Source organism: Nelumbo lutea, chromosome 4 (assembly GCF_056320005.1).
Source record: "Nelumbo lutea isolate HS-2025 chromosome 4, American lotus-T2T, whole genome shotgun sequence".
In the NCBI taxonomy this organism is placed as follows: Eukaryota; Viridiplantae; Streptophyta; class Magnoliopsida; order Proteales; family Nelumbonaceae; genus Nelumbo; species Nelumbo lutea.
This window is the reverse complement of record NC_142687.1, coordinates 100,621,883-100,641,065: the sequence shown is the minus strand read 5'-3', so window position 1 is coordinate 100,641,065 and position 19,183 is coordinate 100,621,883. Positions and strand designations below refer to the sequence as shown.

At 39.6% G+C, this 19,183-nt stretch overlaps 1 protein-coding gene across 9 annotated transcripts in view; it reads left to right on the top strand.

Annotated features, from left to right (window-relative positions):
- Positions 1–18,150, top strand: part of LOC148862208 (uncharacterized) — a 29,391-nt gene extending 11,241 nt beyond the window's left edge. For 3 of the 9 annotated variants that reach the window (XM_088983091.1, XM_088983097.1, XM_088983092.1), the window contains exons 12-23: positions 9,563–9,609; positions 9,749–9,818; positions 9,899–9,961; positions 10,685–10,774; positions 10,861–10,899; positions 11,024–11,251; positions 11,432–11,517; positions 11,630–11,678; positions 11,827–11,907; positions 13,747–13,840; positions 15,111–15,234; positions 15,451–15,762. In XM_088983091.1, the coding sequence (XP_088839217.1) occupies positions 9,563–9,609; positions 9,749–9,818; positions 9,899–9,961; positions 10,685–10,774; positions 10,861–10,899; positions 11,024–11,251; positions 11,432–11,517; positions 11,630–11,678; positions 11,827–11,907; positions 13,747–13,840; positions 15,111–15,234; positions 15,451–15,538 (1,059 nt within the window). In that variant the 3' untranslated portion in view covers positions 15,539–15,762. The other 6 variants (XR_016112593.1, XM_088983093.1, XM_088983094.1 and 3 more) reach the window with 6 other exon arrangements.
- The last annotated feature ends 1,033 nt before the right edge of the window (positions 18,151–19,183 follow it).

The following is a 19,183-nucleotide window of genomic DNA, read 5'->3' as shown; positions in this document are numbered from 1 at the left end:
AACAGAAATAAAAAACGAAATAAAAAATCACTTTAATTAGACAAACAGGCCCTAACAATTGCAATTAAGTTATTCTAACATTATTCCAACACTCCCCCTCAAGTTGGAGCATAGATGTCAATCATGCCCAACTTGTCACACAAATCTTTGTGCCGCACATGATGAAGACCTTTGGTAAAGATATCTGCAAGTTGCTCTTCCGAGTTGACATATGGTGTGCACACTTCTCCACTTTCAAGTTTCTCTCTGATAAAATGTTTGTCCACTTCAATGTGTTTCGTCCTATCATGCAGAACTGGATTAGCAGCAATATTGATGGCTGCTTTATTGTCACAGTAGAGTGAAGTAGGATTGTTTACTGCAAAACCCAGTTCACCTAACAGATTTCTTATCCACATGATTTCCGCAACCCCATGAGCCATCGCTCTATATTCTGCTTCAGCACTGGATCTAGCCACCACACTTTGTTTTTTGCTTCTCCATGTGACAAGGTTTCCTCCTACAAAGGCACAATAACCACTGGTGGACTTTCGGTCATTGACTGCTCCTGCCCAATCTGCATCAGTATATACTTCCACTTTTAAGTGACTATGTTTCTGGAACAACAAACCAGCCCCAAGAAACTTCTTGAGGTATCTCAAGATCCTCTCTGCAGCTTCAAAGTGAGTTGTCATCGGGCTGTGCGTGAATTGACTAAGGACACCCACTGCATAGGCAATATCAGGCCTGGTCATAGACAAATACAGAAGTCTCCCCACAAGTCTCTGGAACATCTTTACATCTTTAAAAAACTCTCCCTGATTGTCTCCCAGATGGTGATTAGGTTCAATAGGTGAATCAGATGGTTTTACCCCCAACTTGCCTGTATCTTCTAGTAGATCTAGTACATACTTCCGTTGGGAAATAAAGATGCCCTTCTGAGAGCGGGCAACTTCAATTCCAAGGAAGTATCGTAAGGAGCCTAGATCCTTCACCTCAAATTTAGTGGCTAAGAATTTTTTTAGTCTCTGGATTTCAGCCTCCCAATCTCCCGTGATCACTATGTCATCCACATACACAATAAGAGCTGCAATTTTACCTTCACCTCTTTTTACAAACAAGGTATGATCTGATTGGCATTGTTTGAATCCCATTTGTTGGACTGCTACATGGAACTTACTAAACCAAGCCCGAGGTGATTGTTTCAATCCATATAGGGACTTTTTCAACCTGCACACCTTTTGTTCACTGCCTCTGGCACAGAACCCTGGGGGTTGGGTCATGTACACCTCATCTTCCAAGTCACTATTCAAGAAGGAATTCTTGATGTCCAATTGGTGAAGATCCCAGTCAAGATTTGCTGCCAAGGAAAGGAGAGAATCCGGATGGAGTTCATCTTCGCTATAAAGGCAAAAGTCTCTGCATAGTCCACTCCATATACCCGTGTGAAGCCTCTTGCTACCAGTCTAGCCTTGTACCTTTCAATAGTTCCATCAGCTTTGTGTTTCACTGTAAACACCCACTTGCACCCCACTGGTTCCTTCCCCTCAGGAAGATTTACCAACTCCCACGTACCATTTTTTTGTAAGGCATCAATTTCTTCCTGCATTGCATCTGTCCATTCAGGTTTTGACAAAGCTTCTGCCACGGTCTTAGGGATGGGAACATTGTCCACAGAGGAGAGGAAGGCAAGGTACGAGGGTGAAACATGCTCATAGGACACAAAGTTAGAGATAGGATGATTAGTGGTACAAGATCTAACACCCTTTCTCTTAGCAATAGGAATATTAAGATCATTGGGGACATGTAAATCAATATTTAAAGGAGCAATGAGAGCAAGTGTACCTGGCTGATGAGACGGATTTGCCTCGGGTGAATCCGATGATGTTGGTTGCATAGTGTCCGGCTCCACGACTCTTGAACTCTGCTGGCTCTTATGACGACGATGGAAAACCCGGAACGGAGGAGGATCGGGTAAAGGAGGTAGTTGAATCTGAGTCGTCGCCTGTTTCTCCTCAACCCTACTCTCCCCCTGAGGAGAAACCGAGAAGAACGGTTGACTCTCAAAGAATGAGACATCAATGGAAACATAGTACTTACGGGCAATGGGATCATAGCAACGATACCCCTTTTGAGATGAGGGGTAACCAAGAAAAACACAAGGAATAGCCCGAGGGTCAAGTTTACCACGAGTAGGTGATAGATTGTGGACAAAACAACGACACCCAAAGACACGCATCGGAATGGTGGACAGCGGGGCTGTAGGGAACAGGAGCTGATGTGGGGCCTTATACTCTAGTAGCCGAGAGGGCATGTGATTGATGATATATGTCGCACACAATACTGCATCCATCCAGAACTGTTTCAGCACATTCATATGAATTAGCAAGCCACGAGCAACTTCGAGTAGATGACGATTTTTTCGTTCAGCCACACCATTTTGTTGGGGTGTCCTGGCACAAGAGCTTCGCTGAAGTGACCCACTCGAAGCAAAGAACTTCGTGAGATCACTATGGAAATATTCCTTTGCATTGTCCGACTGGAAAATATGAATTTCCGTTTGGAACTGAGTGAACACCATGCGTTGAAAATCTTTCACAATTTGTGGCATTTCATCTCGAGATCGCATAGGATAAACCCGTGTATCGAGAATAATCATCAATCAACGTAACAAAATACTTATAGCCAGCCGCAGTAGGTAGAGTAACAGGGCCTCAAACATTAGAATAAACAACATGAAATGGAAATTCAGATCTTTTATTTCTTAAAGGTAAAGAGCTTCTACAATGCTTATTCAACTGACAAGTTTAACATTGTAATTGACTCACTGACAAGGACTCAAAAATCTTTGGGAACATAACTTTTAACGACTCAAAAGAAAGATGACCTAAACGACTATGCCATAAATAGGCCTGACTCTCACTCGCCGAACTTGTGGACTCAGTCGCCACTAGACCAGCATTATTCTCCAACACGTAGAGACCATCCACCATGCTTCCTCTACCAATCATCTTCCCCGAGGTCAAATCCTGAAACACACATGAAGACGGAAAAAAGGTGACTGAGCAGTTCAAAGAGTGAGTAATACTACTAATGGACAACAAATTAATAGGTAATTTCGGAACATGCAGGACATTTGGTAGAGTAAGGCCAAGTGGGAGAGATATGGTGCCTTGGCCAGCTATGGTAGAAAAGGAACCATCAGCCAATCTTACCTTATCTCTCCAGAGAGAAGGTTATATGTCTGGAACAAATTTGACTTACCGGTCATGTGATTTGAGGCTCCGGAGTCAATAATCCAAGGTGAATCAGTAGTATGAGATGACACATGGAAGGCTGTGGCATTACCTGATGTAGATGCAAATGAGGTAGGAGTAGGCCTAGAATCTACCTGGTGGAGAGTCCTACCATACAATTCCAAATGTTCACGGAAGGAATTGATAATATCTTCCTTAGGGTCAGAACCGGGATGTCTCTCCTGAGTTACGGAAGGACTAGTCTCTGTCGATGCCAGATTAGCTGAGTTATACCTTCTTTGATTCTGTTGGCCTGGTTTCTTGCCCTGATTCGGTGCTGACTTCTTACCTAAATCCTGTGCCCATTTATGTTTTCCATGGAGATCCCAGCATGTATCTTTAGTGTGTCGTGTCTTCTGGCAGTGAGTGCACCAAAGCTTGCTTTTATCTTCTGTTTTTTTTCTGAGTGTCACCCCTTTTAAAACCACCTCTGACATTTGTATCTGAATTTCCCCGGACCGCTAGGGCAACTGACTCCCCTTCTACACCATTCATCACACTTCTTCTGCTTTCTTCTGACTGCACCAAGGCATATACCTCCTGGACTGATGGCAAGTCTTTACTACCCAAGATCTGTACCCTGATGGACTCATATGACTGATTCAGCCCTAGGAGAAAGGCAAACACACGTTGCTGTGATACAAGTGACTTATAGGCTTTTGCATCTTCATCACACTTCCAATTCACATTCTGATAGTGATCAAGTTCTTTCCATATTGATGTCAAATCAGAATAGTACATCGAGAGACTCCTCTTCCCCTGCTTGCAAGTAGAAGATTCTGCTTGTAGTTGATATATCTTGGCATAGTGTCTTTGTTCTGAATAAGTGGACTTTGCTTGTTCCCATATCTCACAAGCAGTTTCAGCCCACATAAAGGTCTTCCTTACTTGTGGCAGCATTGAAACTAAGAGCCAAGACATCACCATACTGTTCTCTTGGTCCCACCTATCATGCTCAGCACTTCCATACTTCGGTTCCTTTACTCTCCCATTGATATATCCTATTCGCCCCCTAGCAGTGATGTAGAGTTTTATCCCCCTAGACCACTCAAGGTAATTCAGACCATCAAAGGGAATGATAGCCATGGGAAAGCTCATATCCATTCCCCCACTCACTCCATTGTGGCTCCCTGAGATTTCTGAAGTAGCAGAATTCTCAGTCGACATGGTCAAGCAGTTACTTAGTCCCACACACCGGATTTAGGACCCCTCCTTACTCCACAAAGCAATGCTCCACTCAGTTCAAACCCACACACTAGGGTTTACCAACCAGATTGTGCACAAACCGTACCAAATTCTGGACAAAACTGAGGTAATAATCGGCAGTTTCAAACCTGCCTATTAGAATTCTAGAATGGCTAACAGCCACTAATCAGCAGGAGAGATCCTTCTTGCTTATAGTCAACTCAAACCATTGAGAAGACAGGTCAGCATTGACCTACAGTTGTCTCAACACATCAACAGGATCACACCATCCAAGACAACTAGGGTTACACAGGTTCGATAGCATTCAGCCGCCCCAGATTCATAGGGTTTTCACTCGGCCCATGATCAAGTCGAGTAAAGAGGAGAAAAATAGAGGAAGAACTGTACCAGTCGTAGCTATTCTGTTGTCCAGAATCAGATTTCCTTTCTGCTAGCCTGTTCCACTAATCAGTAGGGTTGAGCGATCTTCTCTTGACGTAGGGTTGATCGGTCTGCTCTCTTTTAATCAGTATTCCTGCTCTGATACCATCTTGGCAGTGTAGCCGGCCAGAGATAGGTGGAAGAGGAGAGGAGAGAAGAGAAGAGAAGAGAAGAGAAAAGAAAAGAGAGAGTTTGCAATGCAACAGTACTGGTGGCGCCAGTGTTTATTTAATATATATAGGGCGACAGAAATAACAAGGGAAAAGACCCTTGTGCCCCTGAGTACAATAACAGACATGACAAAAATAAAAAACGAAATAAAAAAACACTTTAATTAGACAAACAGGCCCTAACAACTGCAACTAAGTTATTCTAACATTATTCCAACACTAGCCATTGTATTTTTGTCAAAAAACCTTGAACACCATGCCATATTGATCTTTGCATTACAAAAGATGATGTAAAAACAAGGGGCTGGAGCCCCTGTTTTGTGCAAAAAATATGGGAGAAAACTAGGAATGATTGAGCAAGCCCTATTTTGCATGAGAAAAAGATAAAAAATAGGGGTAGAGCCCTATTTCTATGCTAAAATAGGCTGAAAACAATTGGAGCAGAGCTCTTGTTTCACATTAAAAAATAAGGTGAAAAAAAAGATAGGTGAAGCCCTTGTTTTGCACCAAATAACGACTGGAAAAAATGGCGGAATAGCACCTGTTTTGCATTAGAAAAGATAAGGAAAAAACAAGAAGGGCGAAAGCCCTGTTTTTGCATCCAAAAAAAAAAAAACAAAAAAGTACTTACAGGTACAATGGAGCTTTGATGCTTTACAAGAGGGTTTTTTCTCTCTCACCTGGAAGTTTCCTTTTGTTGTAAGCTTTTGATTTTTTTTTTGAGAAAGAAAGCTTCTTCAATTGATTAGGAAGGCAAATGATCCTTGATAATTTAAATGACACTATTGCCCCTCATTTTTAAAACAAAAACCTCAAGGGGAGAGGTGCTAAATAGTCTTTTCTTGATAAAATCACTAATCGGTAAAATTGATTACAAATCACAATTTTTTTGTGATTTGATTTAGCAATTTGGTTACAAATCACACGATTATTGCAAAAAACGATTCTTGTATATGATTCATATTGTTTTGTTCATGATTCAATATAAAATTTACGATTCGAATCGTGAATCATACAATTTTAAAAACATCGATGTGGATCAATCACCCTAATTTCAAGAAAAATATTGAGAAATGGTGGATGGAGACAAGTAGAAGGGTGGGAGGATTTTCAATTCAAGCAAAAATTGAGATTAATAAAAGGTAAGTTGAAGACTTGGAATACTTGAACTTTTGGGTGATAGAGGAAAAAAAGTGGAACTAATGAAGCAATTTTAGTTGTTAGATTTGACTAAGACGAAAGGAGGGGTAGGGGTTTAAGTGAGGAGGAGAGAGAAAAAGAGAGTAGAGTCAGCAATTAGAAGGGAGGAAATAAGTTGGAGACATAGATCAAGGTGTTTGTGGCTGAAAGAGGGGGATGGAAATATCAAATGTTTCCATGTAGTGGCAACTGGCAAATGGGAGAAGGAAACACATGATCTCAAAATAGTAGTAAATTGTGTAGAAACCCAAGATAAGGATGAGATTGTAGGGGCTTTGATTTCTCATTTTAAAACATTGTATGAGTAGAGGGATGACCCTAGGCCAATCTTGGAAGTGATCCAATGGGGTAGAGTGCTAGAGGATGTGGCTAGAAAGTTAGAGGATCCATTCTCTTTGGATGCGATTAAGAGAGCAGTAATGGGAATGAGTGGGGATAAAGCCCATGCCCAAAACTCCAAATGGCTTCACACTGGCTTCTTTCATGAACGTTGGGATATCATAGAAGATGATCTAAAGAGAATTTTTTTTGAAGGGGTAAGGTGGGAAACGGAATAATTTTTACTTTCATCTCCCTTGTACCAAAGTGTGTTGGTGCCTCTTCAACCAATGACTTAAGGCATATTAGTCCCACCACAGGTTTGTACAAGATTGTGGCCAAGGTTTTGCCGTTGAGACTAAAGGAGGTGCTCCATTTAATTTTTTTGTTGGAGCAAGGGGCCTTTGTCAAAGAGAAGCAAATCTTGGATCAAATTTTGATAGCTAAGGAAGTAGTGGAGGACTGCAAAAGGTCAGGGAAGAAGGGTTTTGTGTTTAAATTGGACTTAAAGAAAGCCTATGGCTATGATCATGTAGATTGGGTTTTTTTGCAATGGGTAATGAGGGAAATGGGTTTGGGGCATAGGTAGATAAAATGGACAATGGGATGCCTAAAAACTACCCATTTCTCAATTTTAATTAATGGCTCCCAAAAGGGTTTTTTAGGGCCTCTATGGGGATCAGACAAGGAGGTCCTTTATCCCAAATGCTGTTTATGGCAGAAATTTTTAGCAAATTGTTAAGAAGGGCTGATGAGGGTGATATTTTTAGAGGCTTCAGGGTGGGGAAGTTGAATCAAGTGGTTTCTCACCTGCAGTTTGCTGATGACACTTTGCTTTTGGGGGAGTTTAGAGGGATTCAAGATGTGAGAGCCCTTAGGAGAATTTTGGAGATAGTGGAAAGAGTACCAGGGTTGAGAGTCAACTTGGCAAAGTGCAATTTGGTCGGGTGCAAGATGGAGGATTTTGAATTGGAGTGTGCTAAAATTTTGGGATATGCAGTTGGGCAGTGATCAATGAAGTATCTTGGCCTTCTTTACGGGGCAATCCTAGGGATGCTTCCTTTTGGGAAACAATAGTTGAGAGGTTTATAAGAAAGTTAGAAAATTGGAAAAGGAATTACCTCTCATTAGGTGGGAGATTAACTTTGATTAAATCAACTTTATCTAACCTGCCTATATTTTTCTTGTCAGTCTTTAAAGCTTCCATGAAAGTAGCATTCAAAATTAAAAAAAAAAGGGAATTCTTTGGGATTTTGTAAGTGAGAGGAGGGACCATCTCTTGACTTGGGAGAAGGTGTGCAGGTTAAAGGAGGAGGGAAGCCTAAGGCCTAGGGAGGTGAAAGATAATAACTTGCATCTTGGCAAGTGGTTATGGAGGTTTCCTAATAAACCTGAGGCTTTGGGGCATTTAGTTATTAAAAGCATCCATGCACTTCATCTTAATTGATGGGATTCAGGTATTGCTTAAAATTCCACCTTCTTGCAACATGTAAGGTATGATGCTATCTCTGACACTATGGTGGAGTTTTGGGAAGACTTGTGGTGGGGAAACTCCAACTTCTGTCAAGCCTTTCCATGGAAGAGGGTGGGTCTGGAGTTTGGGTTAGGGCTGTGAGAGCAAGAAGTGGATGAGTTGACTTCTTTGCTTGAAATTCTCCAACTCCATGTAAGCCTTAACCTTTTAGGGGTGGATGGGAGAGTGTGGGAACCTAAATACTGTTGGGCTGTTCTCTTGTGCTTCTTTCTTCCAAACTTTGCTTCAACCTATAAATTTGATTCCTTTTTCTGTAAAAAGAAGTGTGGGGCAGCCCTATTCCTCCTAAAGTGAAGGGGTATTTTGTTGGAAAGCAGCCATTCAAATTATTAACACCTGTGAGAGGCTTCAACAGAAATGGAAAAATTGGTATCTCTCCCCTCATGTTTGTATCCTCTGTATGAGAGAAGGGGATTCCACTAATAATCTTTTACTGCCTTGTACCTTTGCTTCTCAGTTATGGGAGTACCTTTTCTCTCTAGTGGGTATCTCTGGGTGCCTCCTACAGACATCATTGAGTTATTCAGCACAACCTCATTTAGATGTCACACAAAATGACACAGAATTCTGTGGCTATGTGTTGGGGGCTGTGCTTTGGAGTCGGTGGAATGAAAGGAGCTCATGAATCTTTTAGCAGAAGGCAAGAGGGGTGGAAGATTTAATTGAGCTAACTGAGGTCAGAGTCGCCCATTGGGCTCTGGTAACCAAAGAATTCAAAGGTGTTTCCTAAACGATCTATTAAGGGGCTGGAAAGCTGTAGCTGATTTTCAGGAGAGGGCTCCCAGGAGGGTGGTCAGTTGGTGTACACCAGAAGTCAAGAAGCTTAAGTTAAATTTTGACTGCTGTTGCCTTGGAAATCCAGGAAGTTCAGGTATTGGGGGTGTCGTTAGGGACCATGATAGAAACATTTTCAGTTTCTCTGGACCAGAGCCAGAGGGCTATTGGCAACTCCTTACGGGCTGTGTGAAAGCCCTATTACAGGGTTTGGAGTCGTTAAAGCTAAAAGATTGTAAAAATGTGGTAGAAGGTGACTGTCAAATTCTTTTTTGCTTGTTGAAGAAGCAGGACTTGATCCTGTGGAAGTTTAGGCATTTGGTAGGACAGGCACAGCTCTTAGGTTCCTTATTGAATGTCTCATTCAATTGGGTACCTAGAAGTGCTAATGCTTTGGCTGATTCTCTAGCTAAGTCTGGTGTTGAGAAACATCACTTGGATTGGGGCAGTCCAGGAGCGGGTGGTATCTTTGTAATGTTGTAAATTTGTTTTCTTGTATTTCTGTTGCTTGGTTCTGGGCTTCTTGTGGGAAGCCCTTGTTTTGTTCCCTTGACTGCTTTCTGTTAGCAGGGTTTCTTTTCAATGAAAGTTATGTTGATTTTCAATATATATTTTTTTAAAATTCTTTTAGCACAAATATCTGATTTTTTTTTCTTTCCAATTAGGATCAAAAGGCACATGAAGCAATTCTGAAAGCACTAAACCTTCAATGGTTTGTATTACAAGCTCTGTAGTCAGTTTTCTTTGTTTTTCATCTTTTGATTTGGGGTTATATTCTACTTGTCTCTTTCCTGTGACATCTACATGTAGTTGCTTGTGTAGCATATTGACATCACATGTCTCATATGCAGTGTTGCCAGGAAGCCTGCTTTGGAGGAATGGACTGCTAGAGCTGAACTCTGTGACATGTTGCATGAGCCTGTATGTTACAGAACTAGCTGATACTTGAGTGACATTTATACTCTGTTTGCACTGACACATCATACCATGTAATTTTACAGGTCAGAATTGCCATGGTTGGAAAATATACTGGCCTTTCAGATTCTTACCTATCTGTATTGAAGGTGAACTCACCTGCTACTAAGATCTCATTAGCCATCCCATCTTTTTCACTCTAATTTTATCTGAAGACCATGCAAATCTTCTTTTTTCTTGTCAAGAATCCTCTATTTGGGTAATTAGATCTCTGGAAACTCAATTCAGTTGTTGTGAGTCCCGGAGATTCTGAGAAATTCGATGTGTTGCATTAGAATTTGAGCAAGTTTCAAGTTAAGTAAGCAGGATTTAGAGCACCTTGTGATCATCATCACCATTTAAGCCTTGTCCCCTCCAGTGTTTTAAAAGGCAGTTGAGGCATATGCCTGGAGGTGAGACACACTCAAAAATGCTTTGATTTGTCATACTCTGGAGGCATGTATTCCTTTGAGGCATACACCTCTGGTACACCTCAAGAAGAAGAAAGAATTACACATTACAGCTTACCACTACTACTCTTGAGGAGGCTTATGTCTCCTTGAAATATTTAGTAGTTTGGTATTGTAGCCTCTGTAGATGGTCCCACAAGTCGCTTGATTTGATAATGGCAGGGGTGATCCATGTTGCAATGTTTTTATCTAGATAGATATTTGGTGCAGGATTTATACAAATTTGCTCCCCCTACCCTCATATGCACTTCATGTATAAATAAAGTGCATCTACATTCTTCATACATATGTGCATATGTATTTATATGTAATGGAAGCAGGTATCTGCTAGTATCTAATTTACAATGTTCCTTTCTTATTCAGGCTCTTTTGCATGCTTCTATTGCTTGCCACAGAAAATTAGTAGTGGAATGGGTTGCGGCTACTGACCTTGAAGATGCAGCTGCAAGAGAGGTTGCTATTAGTCTTGATTTTAGCATGCTATGTTTGTATAATCCCATGTGTTCAGTTTATCATTTGATGACATTTTATGCTTGCAGACCCCTGATGCTTACAAAGCTGCATGGGATCTGTTGAAGGTAGGCTACACTTGCAGATTATTATATTAGAATAATTTGGAGTAAAACTGTGCTTAGATTGGGTTTTCTTCCCTATGCCTCCTATGATTTGTTTCTCAGTTATCTGAACAGGCTTTGGCTTCAGGGTGCAGATGGTGTTCTAGTTCCAGGGGGGTTTGGTGATCGAGGGGTACAAGGAAAAATTCTTGCAGCAAAGTATGCCCGGGAAAACAAAGTTCCATTCCTTGGCATTTGTCTAGGGATGCAAATTGCTGTCATTGAATTTGCACGATCTGTTCTTGGTCTGCAAGATGCAAACAGCACTGAGTTTGATCCTGAAACTACAAATCCTTGTGTAATATTTATGCCAGAGGTATACATTTTTCATTTCCATACATTTGATTCCATACTAAGGCCTATTTTAAAATAATGCCAAAGGCTAAGTCTGCACCCAGTCTATTCCTCCCAAGACCACAGATAGGTGGGACCAATTTTGGGTAGTGGTCTTTTTGCTTGTTTCTACTAGTTGAGCAATTCGGTTATTTGTGTACAGGGTTCAAAAACTCACATGGGGGGCACCATGCGTCTTGGTTCAAGGAGGACATACTTCCATGTTATTGATTGTAAATCTGCAAAGTTGTATGTATTAAGAATACATCCCCAATAAAAACAATCTAAACCAATGCTTTATAACTTGAAGGATTCAGAATTGATGGTTTACTAACATTCATCTTATCTTGCTTTGTGTTAGATATGGCAATGTAAGCATCATTGATGAGCGGCATCGGCATAGATATGAGGTATGATGTATTAACAAGCATATGCCCCATCCGGTAACTTGCCCATTTGTACTTATAGACATGGCTTACTGTGCTCAATTCATTTCACATGATGATTTTCTGACCAGTAAGAACTGACAGCTGGGGAAAATATTTTGGATTTCTGTAGGTCAATCCTGATATGGTAGAGCAACTCGAAAATGCTGGTCTCTTATTTGTTGGCAAAGATGAAACTGGTCAGCGCATGGAGGTATTTAGAGATGGAACTTTCATCCTATATATATTAATGTATTGTAGAAAAAAACTTGGTAGAAAATTCAGAACTGTAATCTGATTTGATAACAGAAATACAAGAAAGAAAGAAAAGAGTTTCTTGCATATAAGAGAAGGGAAGAAAGCGAAGAAGAGATGGGAGAAGCCAATAATTGATTTGGCCACCCCACTCGATAACTTATATACTTGTTAAATAAAAGAGAATACAATGATCAAATCAATATGCCCTTAATAGGGCTGCTGCTGCTAATAAGTAATAACATAAAGAGTAAACATAAGCTTTTGGGCCTTGGGCCCAATAACACTAACCAATAACATAAAATAAAAGGAAACAAACAAAACTCTGTGAATCTCAACACTCCCCCTCAATTGGGAGTAAATGTCACACATTCCCAACTTGCATAGGTCATGTTCTAGCTTATTTTTTGGAACTCCCTTGCTGGGTACATTAGCAAGTCGTAAGCTAGATGAAACATATGCCAGACAAACTTCCCTAGGAATCACCCTTTTTTCTTATGAAATGCCTGTCCACTTCTATATGCTTTTTTCCTATCATGTTTAACTGGGTTATGGGCAGTGTTAATTGCTATTTGATTATCGTGGTATAATATCATAGGTTCTTCTACATCAACTCCAAGCTCTCCTAATAAGGACCAAACCTGGGAATCTTTGAGACACCATGTTCCATATCTCTATACTCTGCTTCTGCACTTGATCTGGCTATAACTAGTTGCTTTTTACACTTCCATGAAATCAAATTACCTCCAACAAGAGTGCAAAATCCTGATGTAGATCTCCTGTTATGTAGGCACCTTGCCGAATTTGCTTGTGTAAGCTTCCATTTTCAAGTGTCTATGGTTAGCAAACAATATCTCTCTGCATGGGTGTCTTTTCAAATAGACAAGTATCCTATCAATGGCTTCCCAGAGATAAGCTTGAGGGGCATGCATGTATTGGCTCATAATACTAACTGCATAGGAGATATCTGGTTGTGGCACAAGTATAACAGTCGTTCCACCGTCCACCAATTTTTGATACCACCAAAGATCCTTTAGACTTCGGTAGCTCACTATCTAAAGCATTGATTCTGTGATTCTGGTCAATGAGTGTATCAACTGGTTTAACCCCAAGTTTTCCTATCTCTTGTAGTAGGTCCAACACCTACTTTCCTTTGGAAATGAAGATCCTATATTTGGATCTTGCCACTTTAATACCCAGAAAATACCTTAGCTCCCCAAGGTCCTTAATCTCAAACTCTTGGTGTAGGTTCCTCTTTAAGGCATCAATCTCAGGTCATTCCTTGTGACTACAATGTCATCCACATATACTATTGGCACTAACACCAAAGATCCCTTTTTCACAAAAAAATAAATGATCCGATTGGGTTTGAGTGTATCCAAAACCGATTTTCTGGTCACCAAAGACCAGAAAGCTCTTTGTTTAAAGCTTCCCAAAATTCAGTGTTTTCAGTCCATTTGGGTCTTTCCACGTATGCGTCTTCTTATCTTTCCAGCTTTTGGTTATCGAATGGAAAAAGACCAATTTTTGGTCTTTCAAGCTTGTTGAAGTGCAGAAGACTGCACGGAAAGACTTATTAAATAAAAGAGAATACAATAACCCATATGCCCTTGATAGGGCTGCTACTGCTAATAACATAAAAAAAAACATAAAAACAAACATAAAAAAAAAAACATAAACTGTTGGGCCTTGGGCCCAATAACACTAAATAAAAGGAAACAAGAGAACTGCTGAAGCTCAACAAACTTTATAATGAACGATGAATTAATTATAATATTGACTTCATGCTTGTATACAGATTGTTGAATTGCCTAGTCATCCATACTTCGTTGGAGTTCAATTCCATCCTGAATTCAAGTCAAGGCCAGGAAAACCTTCTGCACTGTTTTTAGGTATTTTTCTTTCTCTCATCTCAAAGTGCAATTTTTAACAAAGAAATGATGAGAATGTGCTGTTCTGTGATCCTATGTATAAAGACGAGCCAAATGGTCTGGCTTCGCTATTCATCAATAAAAAAAAAGGTATGGCTTTGCTACTTTTAGAAAAGAAACCTCCAAATGGACCATGTAATTTATGAGTTTGGATATGCTGACCACAACACATTGCCGGCCACACTCATCCAGCCGTGCATTGAGAATACCGGTGATCAGAACACAACCGATGTTCCACATGTATGGCTGGGTGAACGTGGTCGGCAGATCCAGACTTGTAATATACAACACAATCAATGTTCCATGATTGTATTACTTGACAAAGACCTGTTACTTAAGCTGCATTTGGTAAGAGTGCAAACACTGAACCAAAGTGAATTTGTACTGTGGTTCAGTTTTGCAGGCATTGGGCAAAAATATATGTGTGCTGAAAATGACAGCAATTATGAATTCCAAGACATGTTTGCATTCAGAATGGGAGTAAAATGGATGCCAACTTTGCACTCATAGCTAGTCAATGTAAAGGTGGATTCCAGTCTTGGAATTTGTGTTTGTACCCATCCCAACAGCAACCATTTGGTAAGAATACAAAATTTATCAGTGCAAAACTAAATTAACTCTCATTTTCATGAACCATACATGTATTTCCATCAAACGTGTTTTTATTTGCACTCTTACCAAACACAGCCTCAGCCCATTTCATCAAATTGTGCTGATTATATGAAATGGATCAAGGTATTCTAGTTACGAGGCACTATGAGTTATCTATTTATAAGTGTTTTCATGACATTTCTCTGAAGCATTCATGTACTGTTTGGCTAAAGCTTGAACAGATTTTCTTTCACTCAAGCCATCACGGATCCACATCTGTACAGTGATATTTCCATCTTATAGGGCATACTGCAGACAGCTAAACTATCTCAACCCCAGGATACACATACTTGGGCCTTGTTACCTTACATGCTTCAATACAGGCCCTGAGGTGCCTAAACTCGGTTGCCCAGGCAGCTCACTTCCTACTGAGCATTTTACCGTTCTAGATAGAATTCATATGCTTTCTAGTCACGAAATTTAAAAGAATCTAAATCTAACATTCTGTATCATATTCTGTTTGCTAATCTAGAATTCTGCTTATTTTTGTTATAGTTTATTCTTGTAGATTACTTTCAAGTTCAGCTTTGTACTGCTCTGATAATGTTAAATATTGATGCCACTGTATGAAATGTTACAGGGCTTCTATCAGCAGCCAGTGGCCAGTTGGAAGATATCATGCAAAATCCATTTCGTTTTTACAAGGCAGTAACAACGAATGGAATAAGCAATGGACAACCAACGGTGAAAGTTCATCAAAATGGGTATGCAAATAAGACTCCGAATGGGTCATTAAATGGTGTGCACACCAATGGTAATGGAGTGCATTTCTAGACGAAGTTGGTAATGGTACCTTGGGTGCAGGGTTATATATATTCTCTAAAGCTTTTTGGTTATGGTTCTGAAGTGCTCTTCGGAGAGTCTCCAGGATTGTTGTGTACAGCGCAGTATTGTTTTTTGTTTTGTTTTTCGTGTTGTAGGTTTGGACCCAGAGAAGCAAGGATGCTTTCAGGGTTCACTGGCTTTACCCAACATGGAGTGATGGAGTCTGGGAGGGATGTCAACTGACCACTTAGACTACAGTGTGAGTATTACTTGAGATTCTTGAGGGATTAACAACTGTGTTTTGAAACGGGGTTGTATTTTCGTAGTGTATCGGGTAAACAGCACCTGGTGCTCTTTCATTTTTGGTAGAAGGTAAACTCCTTAGTTTTGCCAAGGACATGTGCAACCTGTAAAAGTTGAAATTATTTTCATATATTAATGGATAGGAGATAGATTGAAAGCGTGTATCTTAGAGCGTCTTGCCGAAGTTGATTGTTAAAGATGGGGAATGATTTCGGCACATCCCATTTTGATAGGGTTCCTCGATCATTTGTTAAGAAGTACATACACTACTTACAAATAAAAAGTATGCGTCAGTTCTTCAAACCTGTTGTGTGCCAAATCAATCCCCTTGAAAATTTTATTATTATTATTTTTTTGAAGACTTCTCCCCACTTTCAAAGTAAATAAACTAGAGAAATTAAATGGGTAGCTGAATGTAAATAAACAATAAGTAAATGGTAGTTGCACTGGTGATGTATGCCTGAATAGCAATTGAATAGAGAGGATCAGAGGACCCGCAACTAGCTATTATCGGAAAGTAAACAATTGTTGGTAACTGGAAGACATTAACGGATAAATCCTAAACTACTGAACAAGAGAGTTAGTGCAGTTCATAGATGTTAATAGGGTTAGTAACTTAGTAATTGCACCAAGACCAAGAGATCTTGTATTTTGCAGATATAAAGAAAGAAAATACAAAAATAAAAACAATGTCTGCAAGATCTTCAAGTTATTGCAGCTATTTGATGATGCTAGTAAAGTTAATAAACAAGAAAACTATGTAAAGAAAACACACTCGCACACACACAAAGGCACATAAGATTTTTATGGTGGTTTGACTAACCCTGCCTATCCTATACCTCAAACTGCCACCAAGGATTTGCAGTAACTAGTTGGACTTCTCCAACAAAGCCTTTACAATCAGCAAGACATCAAGGGTTAGTGTAGGACCTAAACTAGTGGGAATTCATGGATGCCAAGAAGACCTAACTAGTAAGACTTCCAAGCGCATGTGTAGTTAGACTTAATAGAGGTGCTAACAAGACTTTGATGGTGTTTAAAAATCTTTGAATACCTACCTTCTTACAAGATATTTCTTTTCTAGCACAATAGTAAGTTTACAGGAAGAGAAGCCTCTGAGTAGGAAATTATAACAATGCAAAGCACAAATTTAGTTGCTAGAGTTCCTCAAAAGATGTTTAGCTCAATGAATAGACTCCCAACACATGGATGAAACTATATACACTATGTATAAGGAATGAACAATTTTTCTCAACCTTGATTCATTCGCTTGCTTCTTATTTTTGAATCAATCAAAACTCCTCTTTATAAAGAGGATTTGAGAACAAATGATTATTTTTTAGCTGTTTGAGGGATTTTTCCCTTCTTGAAATGATTCAAAATTCTTTTGACATGTTAGAAGGCTTTCCATGGACATAAATAGTCATCCGAGACTTCAAATAGTCACATTTATTTGAAGTAATCAATTGTCAAAATTGTTAGGTGGCTATTTGATGGAGAGAAGATTTTTTTTTTTCTTTCTTAGTCAACTAGTTCCTCCATATCACTTAATTGATATCATTTTGAACTGTCTGTCTAGGTTAGTCAACTATGCTTTTTTGGGTAATTGACTTGTCCTCTCAGTTAGGGTATATTTAAAACTTGACTATCATAGTTAGTTGACTCTTTGACTACCATAGTTAGTTGACTCTCCTATTTCGGGTAGTTGATTATGTCTCACCCACTAAACTTGCCCCAATTGTCACAGTAAGTTAACCATATATTTTTGAATAGTCGACTACTCTATGAAGCCTTGGCAGTCTAGCCTAACAAACAACTTGACACTTAGCTTTCAAAATGTATTTTTGAAAGCTATTCTACCCATTGGTCTCGAAGGTTATTTGTACTGAATTCAATCTTGTTGAGCATCTAGAGAGTCATGCAAATGATTTCAACAAGATCCTAAAATATTGTCACAATTTGAGCACAACTTGATAAGGTCTTTTCGTCAAAGAGATGTTGTAGCAATCTTCTTTTGAGCAACTAAAAAATCATTTTAAGTTCTTCAATAACCTTGATATGTTTGAATTGCTAGAGAGATGTAGTGATAGTGTAGAGATCATGAACCACAAGCAGCCAACCTAGAAAAGCTTCAATTTTTTGGATAAATTACAGATAGATATCATGTATTTTAGGGATAGTAACAGATAGGTACCTCAAACTTTCGAATGTAACACTTAGGTACCCTGAACTTTCAGAAATAAACACCTGGTCTATTTCCGTTAACTTACGTTACCGATTTTTGTAAAATTAATGAAATGCTTATCTATATTTTTTTAATTATTAAAATCATAAAATTTAAAAGGACTTGCCATCATCGGCTCTTCTGACAAGCTCTGTTTGATTTTCCCTTTTTATTTTTTTTTCACCAGCAGGCAAGGAAGGTACCCAACCATTCTGTATTTCTAAATTTCTATATTTCTCATGGTCATGGCGAAGCGAAAGCGATGTATTTTCGTATTATTCCTTCAAGTCTTTAGAGTTCGTATCCGTGGTTATCATTCCCTAGTGATGTCGTCGATCAGTGAAGGTGAAAAGCTGCGACAATGACGGTGGAGCAACCGTCGACTGAGTCTCCAGTGGCGGAGAAGCCTACCCAGCCCGATTAGCCTGTGAAGGCCCCCAAGGAAAAGAAGCCGAAGGCGGCCAAGGCTTCTCATCCCTCTCATCCTCCTTATTTCCAGATGATCAAGGAAGCTTTGTTGGCTCTGCACGAGAAAAGCACAAGGCTGAAAAACTGTGTGGAGGAAAAGCACAAGGCTGTTCTTTCAGCAAATTTTAGGAAAATATTGGCCCTCCAGTTGAAAAACTGTGGCTAAGGGCAAATTGGTCAAAATTAAAGCTTCTTTCAAGTTGTCTTTTCTGGGCTTAGCAGTTGGTTCAGTTTGTTGCAAAATTTTGAACAAAAAAGTATGTATTCTACAAATTTAGAGTGTAGAATTTCTCGGCGTCCAGGGGACCAGGCTCCCAGTTTCCATTAGAGTAGTTCAGTTGGTACGTCTTGATGGCCGACTCCAAGTGATGGTCAAAATCGCCATCGAGAGAGCAAGAAGGGGTTTTATACACAAGGGCAAATCGATCCAAAAATAAACTAGAAAGATAGTTTTGCCATTATCAAATGTTTAACGGACGGAATACTAACGAGTGGACCAGGTGTCTATCTCTGAAAGTTCAGTTGCATTCCAAAGTTCGAGATACCTATCAATTATTACCCCAAAGTATAGGAATACAGGTATCTATGTGTAATTTACCTTTTTTTTTTAATCTTTATAACATTTTTGCTTTAATACATTTTTGGTACAAAGAAACTTACTAAATATTGCAGCATATTGTAGCATTGCTTACATAACTAGAAATTATATAGGCCAAATATTGGATTTCAGAGCATACAAGATTTATGAAACCACTATCAATGTGTCCCAAGCATGAGCTGCATGGGAAGCCCACAGTGTGGCCCTTTCAAACTGTTATTGATTGTCTAAAGAACTATGTTGATCCCTTGTGGAGAGTGAAATCGATCATTGAGGATGGCAAGTCTTTGCTTGA